General features: G+C 42.5%; 1 protein-coding gene across 1 annotated transcript; it reads left to right on the top strand.

Annotated features, from left to right (window-relative positions):
• The first annotated feature begins 4,420 nt into the window (after positions 1-4,420).
• On the top strand, positions 4,421-12,901 carry LOC140226344 (monocarboxylate transporter 9-like). Its single transcript, XM_072306833.1, has 4 exons — positions 4,421-4,648; positions 9,995-10,135; positions 10,546-11,730; positions 12,207-12,901. The coding sequence occupies exons 1-4, from the start codon at positions 4,447-4,449 to the stop codon at positions 12,377-12,379; spliced, it is 1,701 nt and encodes a 566-aa protein (XP_072162934.1). The 5' UTR covers positions 4,421-4,446; the 3' UTR covers positions 12,380-12,901.
• Positions 12,902-13,660: the final 759 nt, after the last annotated feature.

Here is a 13,660-nt window from a genome sequence, read left to right as displayed (position 1 = left end):
GAATATGCATGCAAGTACTGGCGAGGAACTACTGTGTCGCGCCCCTTTGACACTTGCTGTGCCAATGAATCAATAATGTCCACAAATTTCACACGCAAACCTATTGACCGATTCTGTGACGCGCTATATTGTGTATTTTTGGCATGGGCAGCGCCATTACGCGGTGTCTCAGCGCATCCCGCGTGTTTTTTTTAGACGGCACAGATTGGGGAAACTAAAAATCTATCGGGGACCCTATCCCTAAACCTAACACTAATCCTAATCCTAACCCTAACCATCAAACCCTAACCCTAACCCTAACCCTAACCCTAACCCCAACCCTAACCCTAACCCTAACCATAACCATAACCAAAAACCCTAACCCAACGTTTTTCCCATAGGTTTAACACGCGCCATGCCCCAATCTGTGCCGTCTTAAAAAAAAACGCCAGCCGACCCCCTCCCCCCTTCCCACTCCCCACCCCTCTCCCTACATTAGCACGCGCGCAGAATGAAAAACTGATGCATGGTTGCTTGGCATAGCCAATGGGCGTCTCGTACCGAGTGCGCGAATGTTTGCCTTGTGCGCGAACCTTTGTTACAAGTGCGCGATAAATATGTTGCCCTGGGGGTGGGGGAGAGCAGGGGGGGGGGGGGTCGGCTGAGACACCGCAATTTGAGCTCATGGCTGCGCCCAGTGCCATAAAATGTCTGCTGCCCTCAACAAACCCGAATCGGTCAATACGGGCAGGTAATATCGCGCAGAGGGGTAAAAAAGAGGTTGTCTTGGGAGTGAGGTTGTTTTCGAAAAGAGAGTTGCCTTCATTTTGTATCACGAGTGTTGGGACAATAATTATTGCGACCGAGGTTCCTTAAAAAGGATGCTAACGTGGACCCCGGAGAACTTAAAAATGTTTGAACTAATGGCTACACACGTGTGTTGCACTTGTGAACGGCAATGCGAATGGCCCCCTTTGTATAGGGTTTTGCCATTGCACAAGTTCTGGTTCATTGAAGTCATGGTCCTATTAACCTAGGGTATAATCGTGTTTTAAGTGATAGAAATGCTTTGCCAGAGAGTCGCGCCTGTTATCAGTACCCCAGCGTTGTCAGGTACGGATTTTACACCTCGGTCTAAAAATAAAAGACGTTTCATCCAAGGACTATACAGGCACTTGACGGGGATGGTACTGGGGGGGGGGGGGGGGGGGCTCCGTTTTTGAAAGTCAAGAATCTTCTCGACTCTTCCGTAAATTTAATTCATTTATCTAAATGAAAGGAAAACCGTACGTAATAATCGTTATTGAACAACATAAAAATCGGTAACGACACTTATGAACGTAGAATATTCACTTCATTTGTAACTGATCCCTGCCGCCCCCCTCCGCTTCATCCCTGAAGGTATCGCTCAGCTTTGGGGACGGATGGATTGTTGAAAAGAAAAAAAGAAATAGCGGCATTGGCATTTAAATAGGCCTACTGCTATCAAGCATCAAATGACATAAGGATTACATCCCTATTGTTTCGGCATAATCAGTGGAGGCGTCAATGCACTTCTTATCCAATGAAACGATTACGTAATGACCCCCCCCCCCCCCCCACCGTCAAAGGGTTCAAATCGCTGTCGCGTACTTTGCACCGGCGCTTGTCCGAGCTCCATATGTTCCATTTTCGTATGCAGTTACTTGGAGAGGACCATAGAGCTCTATTATGTAAATACAGCTCTATGGAGAGGACACACGTGTCATTTATATTCGTGTAACCAATCTTTTCTTATATCTATTATATTCTGGTATGTCGACTTCACAATCGCATTGAAATCTGAGGCATTATTGTAAAAACGTAGATACAAGAGGTCTTTCACCGTGTTGTGTACGTGCTATGACGTCGATATATCCTGACCAAAATATTTATATAAAGATATACAGTATAAGAAACCTACTCACTGTATGTCACCAGATGTTGCAGAGGTTTGGGGTATGTAAGAAGTAGAAACGTATCTCCATTGCCTTATCCAATTCAGTTCATTTCATTTCAATTCAAATTTATTCTTTATTTTTCGACAAGACAAAATAGTATACATTTCACGCTTTTTGATGGGAAATATGTAAAGGGCACATTGTGACAGAAACAGAGTGTGCGACGATAGTGAGACAGTAATTATGATACATCATTGCTATAACGAAATTGTAATAAATCACCTTATATCTTATTTCAAAATACAAGAGCTAAAACACTGTAAATTAACTAAAGTGAACGAGAAATTACACAATTATTATATGACCAGTTGTTATCTAGTATGACTGATATGTACCATTAAACATGCAGGCTTGGTAAATTACGATCCATATTTGGAATTTCGCAACGACTCCATTCATTGAGTTGAGAACATTGTGTAGGCCCAAATTGGCTGAATTCTTACTTGCGTGTTGTTGTTGTTTGTTTTTTTTTTCTCAGATATTGTACATCTCCACCATGTATTAGATTAGTGTAGGCTATCCCGTATGTGAAATTTGCCTTATTCAAGAAACCTGTTCGCTATGTCGATATGGGTTTTCGTATTGTTTTTTGCCTTTTTTTGTTGTTGTTGTAAAATCGCACCAGTCATTACAATGAATTATCAGATTCGAGCGTCAGGAAGCACTCTCTCTCTCTCTCTCTCTCTCTTAATTCCGAGGGCAATAACATTAACATTTTAAAGTCAATTTTACAGTGCTACTGCTGTGTATTCTAACTTGAATCACGTTTGTATACTTTCCTGCGATATGATACTATGTGTCTGTGCTCTCCAGCTAAACTATTTTTGAAACTAAAAATGATTATTTCTCATCTAAACAATGCGTCCTTTTAATTTGACCTTATTTCTGAATGATAGTACATTTTGTAATCTTTTTGTTTGCTTTTTCACAGTCGCCAGACATTTCCCCAATCTTATTACCAGCTTTTTGTCTGTCAATATCTAGCATATGAATATTGCAAATCTATTTTGTCATTCATGTTCCTCTGAATAATAGTATTACTGGTCTGTGTTACGAGTTGATAGATAATGAGGGCATAATCTTACAAACGAACACGATAATACAGTCACATATACCCCTTGCCCGTCATCATCGTCTGCGGACGGATTATCTCTTGCCGCTAATCCGTGATAACGAGTGACACTTGAACCAAAACTGATAACGTCTATATCCGCTGAACCGGTGAATATCAAAATTTGCGCCGTCTGTATCACTCCCATTGTAAATGTGAGGCTGGGTTGAAATGGAGCTGAACTTTTTCAGCTATTGTCTATGCGTCATCCGTTGTTGTAATCCCTATTAAGTGCATCAAGTTTAACATTAGATGAAGTTTCGAGTCTATACATAACGAATCAGAACGCTTCATCAAATTCCCCCGCTCTTTCATTCCTGAATACGGACAAACCGTAATTGCGCATACATACATACATTAACTCTTTTTTGTTTTTGGTAATATGCATGACCATAAACTTCACATTTTTGTATACAAACGAACGCAGATTTCAATCGTCAAAAGTGCAGTAATCTTGACGAATGGGCTTCCACGAAGAAAATTCCTCATACAGTACGTATAAAAAAGGGTAACCCAAATATTGAGGGCTACTATTGATAGCTAAAGAGAGCGCAACGCGTTGGTTGCGAGGACAGGGGAACTCTTCCTCTTTCCATTTATACCTAATTGTGATGACAAATGTCATGCATGAATGAGCAAGTGAACACCAATGACAAAGTGCACTTCTTCCAAGTTTGCGTGTTATTGTGATGGATCAATGAATGTATCACTGAATGTATGAGTTCTGTGTATGGAAGTGGTTAAATTAATTAATAGGGCGGCCAGCCTGTACGACTGCAGGGTTGTTTGTAATCCATAACCTTCAACATGGCCGCGTTGTCGATAACTTGGTCACTCCCACAAAGACATATTCAAGGCAAGGTTTGCACTCATGGACCCCCCCCCCCCAATGTCTTGTTCGTGGACTTGTAAGTGACGAACTCGTGGGATGACTCCGATGAAATCCCTCGTATTAACTTAGGCCACTCAGCTGGTGCCACTAACGATGTGTGGTCATGTTACGATGTGTTACGTGCTAACCACTGCTAAGGCCATGTTGTCTCACATTGTAGTACATAATGTTTGATGAAAACAATGAGATGACATTATTGTATATTATTCATTGGTCTACTACCTAACTACACTATCATACGGTATTATATTCTATAGTTTTTAGAAACATTGTTTTATTCAAACATTGTATTGAATTATATGTTTCTGCATAGTAAGTTGATGGTAAAGTTTACAGGTTTCATGTTCAAAGAGTGTCATTGTTGTTTGAAATTTTAAGAAAGCGCTATAAAAACCTTTTCTATCACGTTTTTCTTCCGTTTTGATAATACTCATAGGGACCGCTGTTTTTTCATCGTCGTGACGAGGTCGTGATCGCGAGGGAGGATGGAGCCCGTGCGACATCGGTTGACGCGGGGCGTGAAGCGGTGGTTCATCCTGATGGGCGTCTTCTTCGTCTCCTTCCTCGAGACAGGCACCGTGCGCTCCTTCGGCGTCATCCTGAACGACATGACGTCGGACTTCGGCACGTCGACGGCCTACATCGGTACCATCATCGGCATGGCCCACGGGGCGACGTACTGGCTCTGTAAGTATACCACTGCCCTCTTCTCCGTCCCCCTCCCTCTCTTCCCACCTCCCCCTCTCTCTTCTCCTCCCCTTCCCTTAATCTTTCTCTCTTCTGTTATCTCTTTTAAAATACACACATGGATACACGATACATACATTTATACACGCATACATTACACTGTAAAAACATCGGTGTTAGATTTAACACCATGGGTGTTAAATCTAACACCAATCAAACTTCAATAGAGGACCACACCCACAGGTGTAGAAAATGTATTGTGACGTTGTTAAAAAGTGTTCGCCTGGCACTTCGTGGTGTTAATTTGACACTGTGGGTGGTGATATTTTTGACACTGCGCTAGAGTTAATTCAATAATGACACCGCCTGGTGTTGATTTGATATTGGTGGTGTTAATTTAGTGGTATAACACCCGTCCAGCTTCAATAGGGGACCACACCAACTGGTGTTACTGTGGTGTAAATGTATTTACAGATTTGTATGCCTCCGCCACGAAGTGGTGCCGGAGGCATTGTGTTTTCGGGTTGTCCGTCCGTCCGTCCGTCCGTCCTTCCGTCCGTCCATAATGAATTTTGTGGACAAGGTAACTATCAAAACCTGTTGAGGTATCCTAATGAAACTTGGCATGTATGTGTATTAGGGGGTGAAGTTGTGCCTATCAACTTTTGGGTGCACATGCTGAAGGTCAAAGGTCAAAAGGTCAAGGTCAAATACATAAAATTTCACTATTTCCACCATATCTATTGAATGCCTGAAGATATTTTCTTGAAACTTAGTGTATACATGTATTACCCAATTAAGATTCTCTGGTGAAAGTTTGCGTCATGAGGTCAAAGGTCAAAGGTCAAATGGTCAGGGTCAAATACATGAAATTTCACTCTTTTCGCCATATCTATTAAATGCCTGAAGATATTTTCTTGAAACTTAGTGTATACATGTATTACCCAATTAAGATTCTCTGGTGAAAGTTTGGGTCATGAGGTCAAAGGTCAAAGGTCAAAAGGTCAAGTAAAAATATCAAAACTTCTTTTTTTTTCTCCGTGCCTTGGAAAATTGTTCAAGGTATCTTCATGGAACATAGTATATACATGTACTGACTGGAAGTGATTATCTAGAGAATGTAGGGTTCATGGGGTCAAAGGTCAGGGGTCAAAGGTCAAGTGCAACACTTCAAAATTTAACTATTTCCCTCATATTTATGCAATGCCAGCAGGGTTATTATTTTTTTACACTTGGTGTATGCATGTGTAACCTAATAGAAATTCTCTGGAAAGTTTTTTTCTTCTTCTTTTTTTTGCCTCAAAGGTCAAAAAGTCAAAGATCAAGTGAAAGTGCTGAACTAACTTTTTCCTCCATATCTCGAAGTGGCTCAAGTTATCTTGAAACTTAGTACATATTATGCATGTTCTACCTGAAAGTGATTATCTTATGAATTTTAGGGTCAAGGGCCAGATGAAAATGGTAACAATTTACTATTCAATTCAGAAATTTTACTTTTTCTCCACACCTGTACCTTGAAAATTACTCAATGCCTAAATGTATGAATGGGTCAAAGTCAAGTTAAAGTCCTTAAATCCCTAGATACATGCTCTCATATTCATCCAATTAAACCTAGGCCAAGGAAGGTGAACATTCAACACATTTGTGACAAACTTGTAATTTCAATATTTTGCCAATTTTGTGAAAATGTAATCACACATTGTCCACATGTACTATCTAGACCTATTGGGAAAATCATGCATTATGGCGGAGGCATACCAGTCGCCAAAGCGACATTTCTAGTTTCAAAAATCAAGTACTTTATCGGAAAATTCTTGAACGTCTTGTTGAAGTTCAAAATTAACAAGAAGTGCAGTAACTAAGAAACTATTCAAAAAACAATTTTGAATTTTGAAATGACACCCGGAGGTGTTAATCTAACACCATGAATGAGCACCGGAAATTTAACACCAGCTCGGTGTTTCATATTTAACACCGGACTTTTTGCAGTGTATACAGACGATTATGAATACAAACATCATATGATTATTGTAGGGGGGGGGGGGATTAAACAAATTTTGATTTATGTAAACTTGCTCTCAATGCTATAGACCAATTATTAATTTCATATGCCGGTATTTAACAGTGCAAGGAAAATAAGGATTTGTATTCATAAAAGGCGGCCTGGTCTTATTCAGGTTTTGCCAGAGATTTATTGATGCGTTACATTGTATTCTAATGGTATTTTCACGTGCATTCCAAGTACATGCTTTTCAACAAGCAATAAGATCGATTACTGTAATGAAATCTTCCACATTTCAGAGCAGAGTGATTTTTTTTTTTCAGTAGGTAAATAGGAAAGGAGGTGAAACGCATGGCTAAGGAAGAATTATTTACCGTCCTAGCGCAGGAAAGATAGGTAGGACCTATCTTTTACCAGGGCGGGCGCACTGTTTTCAAAAGTGTGGGGGCCCACTTCCGGGTTTCATGAGCTAACAAGCAAAAAAAAAAAAAGGGTCCTCAGCTCATTCTCTCCCCTCCCATTGTAGTGCCTCTTACGTACTTCCGGGTTGAAAAAAGTGTGGGGGGCCCAAAGTGATGACACCTTATGTATTCCTTTGTATGGTGCACAAAAAGTGTGGGGGCCCGAGCCCCCACGGCCCCCACGGCTGCGCCGCCCCTGTTTACACCCGTGTGAAAACCAAACCTCGAACATTCGGTGATGTTATTTGGTGGCTTTCTGTAAGAAGAAATACAATATGACTGTATCGGTTATGAAGGAAGCGGTATACAGAAATAACAAAAATGAGGAAGTGCAATAGTATACATACCGGTGAAGGTTTGGATACGATCGCAGAGAAGCCGGAAAGCTCAAATTCACTGACCTGCTTTCCTTTTGAGATAGTCATTGGTTGTTCCCTGAAAAAAAAAAATATGATGAGAAAGCGTATTAGGGAGTGTAAGTAGATGTGTATGTTTGTTTGTTGTTTGTACATCAGTAATATGAACATTTTGAAAAGCGCATTCATCGAAGTTCAACAGTTCTTGAAACCAGGCAACCATAATCTTGCTGAACCGTGTCTGTAACCTGAAATAAACCCGCTACTGCTCTGTACAGGAAAGGGACTATCCCTTCCATACTTCCCCTGTAATGTAGCAATTGGTGCGTATTCACATATGTCCGTTCCCATAATTCCAGTACATAACACAAGCATTGTGTACTACGAAACGCTGCGTAACATTGTCACTCCGACAGCATAAGAACAATGATCCATTATCGAGAAATTGGTTAACACACAAATGTCACGCCAGGGCAGTGGCGTGTCTGTCGGTATCATCAGCTGTGGAAAGTGCAGTGTGCACTCCGACAGGTGACGTAGTAACGCTGAACACAGTCATTTTGTGTGATTCCTCAAAGCCTCCTTGACAGGTGACTGTTGTTGTTGTTGTTGTTGTTGTTGTTATTGTTTCGAGCTGACTTTCCCCACTCAAGGTAGCCTTTTGTCAAGGGCCTCTCGCTGTATGGTGAAGAGAGCCCACCTTGACGGCAGCGGAGTGGGTTGCGCAGTATTCTGTCGCGCTCGGCTGTGTCGCGTCGTTTGCCAGTCATAGCCGTCATATGGCGGGATGGCCTTGACAAAAGGCTACACGCAGACTGTCCTTTATATGGCGTGGCCGGGGATGGGCGAGACACAGGGAAAACATGCAATCGACCAATAATAACCCTGTTTGAACAAAAGAGACACGAGAAGAAGGCTAAGGAGGAGCCTAAACTCTTCAGGAAGTTTTCACTCGGAAGAGCTTCTCCACCAGATTGTTTCAGTTTCCTGACTCATCATTCGAAAAGTTGATGCTACAGTCACACACTTTTTTTTTTCTCAACTGCCACCTGACTGCAATTCGATTTTTTCTTGTGCCTTGTGTTTAAATAATACAATTACATATTATCCTTTAGAGCAAACATATCTGAATATTGTAGTCCCGTACCAACCTGCCATCAACGAGAACTTTAATGAGAAAGGGGTTTTAATGACAGAACGGTCATAATCGATCACTTAAAGGGATGGTACAGTATTGGTGGAGATGAGAATAGGGCTTTTAACTTTTTGCGAGATACCAAGAAAACACTTATGATATAGTACAGAGCATACTATTTTAAGAGGAATTCAAAGTTTATTTGATGAAAATCGGGTTTGGAATGACTGAAACATCCAAAAACAAAGTAAAACAAAGCGATCGTAATAAAGTGTGGGTCTCACACTTCATTAGAATCGCTCTTTTTTGGATATCTCAGCCATTTCAAAACCAATTTTCATCAAATAAACGTTGAATTCCTCATAGAATTACATGCTCTTTCATATTTCATAAGAGGTTTCTCATTATATCACCAAATAATGTTAGAAACCTGAAATTAGGTCTCGACCGAAACTATACTATCCCTTTAACGATTCATCTTGTGTAGGAACAGGGAGGAGAGTCAGAAAGAGTTGGGACATGATGATGTCATTGGCTCTGCTACTGTATTGTATTTATGAAGAGATTTATCGCAAATCGCGCTAAATCCATTCTTGCTAAGTTGAGATATCTGTGATGAAAGCTGCTAGAAAACAAAGAAAATTATACGAAAATACAGGATTTTTTTTTCTAGAATATTCCTTGTTATTTTCCGAGTAAGGTATTGCAGTAAGATATTACTGGAAAGGTTTAATGATTGCAGCTCTATCTGATGATGGACTTACTCTGAAATGTTGAATAATGACGCTTAGCTCATTTTGCGATAAAACTCTTCATATACATGTAGTTGTTTGCGTGCAGCACAGGTGTGAAGTTAAGTATGGCGCAAACTTGTCAACAGAACGTCTCTAAAAAGATCCTCGTTATGCTCCTCCTTTTTCTTTTGACACGAACTTACAAAGAAAATCCATGGCCTGACAGCCTGAACAGCATACATATATCTATTTACTTGGTTTATCTATTTTCCTGTTTGTGCTCTTAATCGAGCGTTGACGGCTTTTATGGGTAAGGGTTGTGGTGGCTAAATTCTGGACTATAATTGCAGTTTTCAAGATGTTAACCTTATGCATTCATCCATTTTATGTCCCCAACGTGTAAAATATATAAGTTGTGACAATATGTCCTTTTTATTTCGGCGAAAACATGTAAGGCTTAAACATTGCACAGTATAGTGTATGTGTGTGTTTGTGGTTTGGTGTGTGTTTTAATACAGCTGATGTTGTTGAAACTTCTGCCATCCCGTTTAATTAGATGAACTTTGATACGCTTTCCTTTTCTCTCATTATTCCTCCTCTTCTACACCTCCTCTTCCTTCTTCTTCTCCGTCGCCTTCTTGTCCTTTCTTTATAACAGCGGTAATGAACACCCCTCTCCTGCGAAGGTTCTCGGTTCGTCAGGTGGTAATGGCCGGCGGTCTCGTGGGCTCTGCCGGACTCATTTTGTCGTCGCTCGCCAACATCGGTTCCCAGTTTGCAGCGGCTCTCTTCATGTTCGGTGAGTCCTGTCAGTAGAGATTATCCATAGAGGGCGCCTTACATGCGCGCGCGCACACACACACACGCACACACACCTACATGGACATAAAATATCTAGTGCCTCAAGTGGCGCGCATATTGTTACTATAAGAGATAGTGAACAGAATAACCTTAACGAGATTTTCTACAATTTAACAATAATAGCAACATTAGCCATAATGAAAACCAGATTCTATAAATTCCAGCGGTTAAGGATCTGCTCGACAATTGGCTAACTCTGTGCTGATATTTGTTCCCCTGCTCTCTACAGCCAACGAGATAGTACTGTCACCGTAGATTTTGTACTAGACCAAGCAAATTCCTGTTGCAATTGATTAACATGTGAGGAAATTGTGAACTCTCTTATCGTATTTTTGACATTCTTCCCAGGTATCGGCTTTAGTACTGTCGTCTTGCCAGCAAACTCCAGCCCTGTAGACTACTTTCCAGACCTCTTCGAGATCGCCTCCAGCATAAACTTAACTGGAGGCGGCATCGGACTCATGATTCTTCCACTGCTGTTCGAGGTCTTCGTGGAAAACTACGGATGGCGAGGGGCCCTGATGATCCTCGGCGCCATCAACTTGAACACCATGGTGAGCGGGGCCCTGATGGAGCCGATCCCAAAAGCCGAGGCGACCACCACGTCGAGCGAAGAGGATCTGCAAAGGCGAATGATGGAAAAGGAGGAGAAGGAGGGAGGAGGACACAGCGGTGCGTGTCACTCAGCCTCTGACAGTCAGTCGCAAGAGGGTGCTGCAAGTACAAGTGACGACCAACTCGATGAAGTGCACGAGTTGTTGAATGACCACCGGAAGGCGCCCAACGGTGGCCATTCCTCCGCAAACACGAACTCCAATTGCAAAGCCACTGGGAAGAACGTCTTACAGAGGATCAGTGGCGATGGTGAGACGCCCAATGGCTCTGCCGCCCATGCAACCGAATTCGAGTCGTCAGCGGCGAAGAGCTGCGACATTGTGGCTTGCTACGACGCCACGTCTAACAGCGTCGCCGTCAAGGAAAACATTGCGGCGATGGATTACGAGAAGGAGCGGCAAAACAAGCAGAACTTCGTTGTGCGGTGGTTCCGCGGGATAGCGAAGCTCTTTGATCTGTTCCTCTTCGTCGACTACCCCATCTTCTTCGGCATCTGCCTGGCCACCATCCTCTTCGGCGTCTCTTATGACGGCTGGGTCCTCTTCGTCATTCCCAACGCCGAGGCGAAGGGCTTCAGCTCTCAGATGGCCGTCTACATCGCCACGGCCGGTGGGGTCGGCAACATCCTTGGGCGGTTCCTCATCGGCTTCTTCACGGCGAAGAGAATCCTGCGAAACGAGTTCACCTACCTCCTCCTTAACCTCATGTCCGCGGTGGCCTTCTGCCTGAATTTCGCGGCCGACACCTTCTGGTTCTTGGCCATCCTGTCTTTCATCAACGGCTTCTCGCTCGGCTCAAAAACCTCGCTGCAGTTCATCATAGTCAACGGTGCCGTGGCGACTGAACGCTACAAACCTGCCGTCTCCATGCTCCTGGTGTCCCTTGGAGTTGGTTTCCCCATTAGTGGGGCCCTCCTCGGTGAGTTGTGCTACAGGTTTATCTTTTGCGTTACCACTCTTTTTTTAATGATACCGGTTCATGTCCCATGTCATATAGATATAACAGATCGAAAAAGAAAACGATAATTTTTTTAGTGCTTATCTGAATTTGAGATTCTAATGATTGACTCTGAATTAAACTGCTCAAATGTCCTGTGGCTTTATGCCTGAGTTTACTTGATCTCATTAACATTTGCATTTCTGTGACATTCTGTTACATTTTAAGTCGCCGTAATCCCTAACGAGGACTTTAAATGTCATGTTTAAGTATTCATTTTATTTTCGGATTGTTATTCAACTCCTCCCCCTGAGAACTCCCTGCACGCTTCTTTTGCGGTAAGTTGTGTATATTGATAAAATAGTGCGTGGTTTTAACTAAGGAAACAGAGACTCAGAGATTCTCTATGCAAAATTTGTCTTTATCCGCTTTGTCTGTTCTTTTCTTCACTACCCCAGGTGGTATATACGACCAAACGAAGTCCTACGACGTGTCTTTCTGCGTAATTGGTTTCATCGACGTCATCTGCGGTTTCCTCATCTCGGCGCCCCTCTTCGCATCATGCTGCCGGAGGTGGCGGCGGCGCGGTGGTCGCGAGCCCGTACCAACCGACGAGCCTGCTGCTGTGTAGCACGCGATGTCATCTTCTGTTGTTGTCTTCGTTTTGGAATATTCCTTCCATATGACACGATTCCATCGCTCAGACTCAAGGACAACTTGTACACAGTCTTTCTCGTTGCCATCAGCTTTACCTTGTGAGGATCAAGTGGCAATAAGTCAGTAGACCAAAAATCGTGTAATACGAAACGCAGCAAGAAGTGCCAAAATGCTCGCCCTTGTGTCGCACTGTGGCCCCACTTGAAAGCATACCAGAGATTGAATGTATCCAGAGCTGTCCAGACTTCCTGTACTTTTTACATTGAGCTGAGAAGTAGGATGCTAACTAGCCCCGAGACCTGGACGGCTGTAAGGGGTGCTTGGTATGCCATTGAAATGGAGATCGGAGCACTATTGACGAGTCCATGCGATTATTTACTTCGTCCTGCCTTACCCGCTCTCCACCCTTCCGTCGCACTGATGGTGTTTATTGTTCCTTCAGCAGCTTTTGGACAGTATTTTGGTCTGTCAGGAAACGTACGCGTCTTATCATGCTTAAAAATACAGTTATACTCAGCGTGTAGAGCCATCATAACGCAACTACTGCGACGACCAGTGAAGTGATTGCATTATTTTGTTTTTTCATCCTCCTTTTTGTTTGTCGTTTGTTATGTTGCTTGTGTGCCGATGAATGATTATCAAACATTTCTAGTTTCCCTTCATCAGTATGCTGCCGCGGTGGAACCCCATGCAGAAGAAAGAACAGTTTCTATAGCAGCAGCTCTGGATGCATAATGTTCGGTTTACTTGACAATGTGCGCAGCAATCTGAACGCCCAAACTGAAAAAAAAAAAAATCATGTAAACCGATCACGCGGTGTGCACAGCATTCGCCTGGTCGTTTTGGCTTTAGACGGCACAGGAAAATCGCGAATGGGACATACGGAATGTTCTAACATGAAGAGAGGCGTCCTTGCATAGACCGGACGGGCATTTTTACGTTCGTGTTCAAGAAATGATTATTATGAATTTGAGGAATGACGATTTTTTTATTTTTTTGGAAGAACGTTGGTGATACCTTATCTGAGATAACCTCTAAGGTCACCTTTAATATCGTGTATACTTTTTTGTTTTGTTTAAATTGGCTGTACTTTTTCGTTGAAAACACTTGTTGAGATTAATCCTTTCTTTGCCTTCGTCTGAGAGGTAGAGATTTCACAACGCTGCAATTTAGTACAACCCAATTATTCCCAGCAATTCTGTGCTGCCGATTTGATAGGGCCCCCCCGCGACGCATAACTTGATGTGTTCAACTA

Source organism: Diadema setosum, chromosome 3 (assembly GCF_964275005.1).
Source record: "Diadema setosum chromosome 3, eeDiaSeto1, whole genome shotgun sequence".
Lineage (NCBI taxonomy): Eukaryota > Metazoa > Echinodermata > Echinoidea > Diadematoida > Diadematidae > Diadema > Diadema setosum.
The sequence above is the reverse complement of the archived record's forward strand: the minus strand, read 5'-3'. Positions and strand labels throughout refer to the sequence as shown.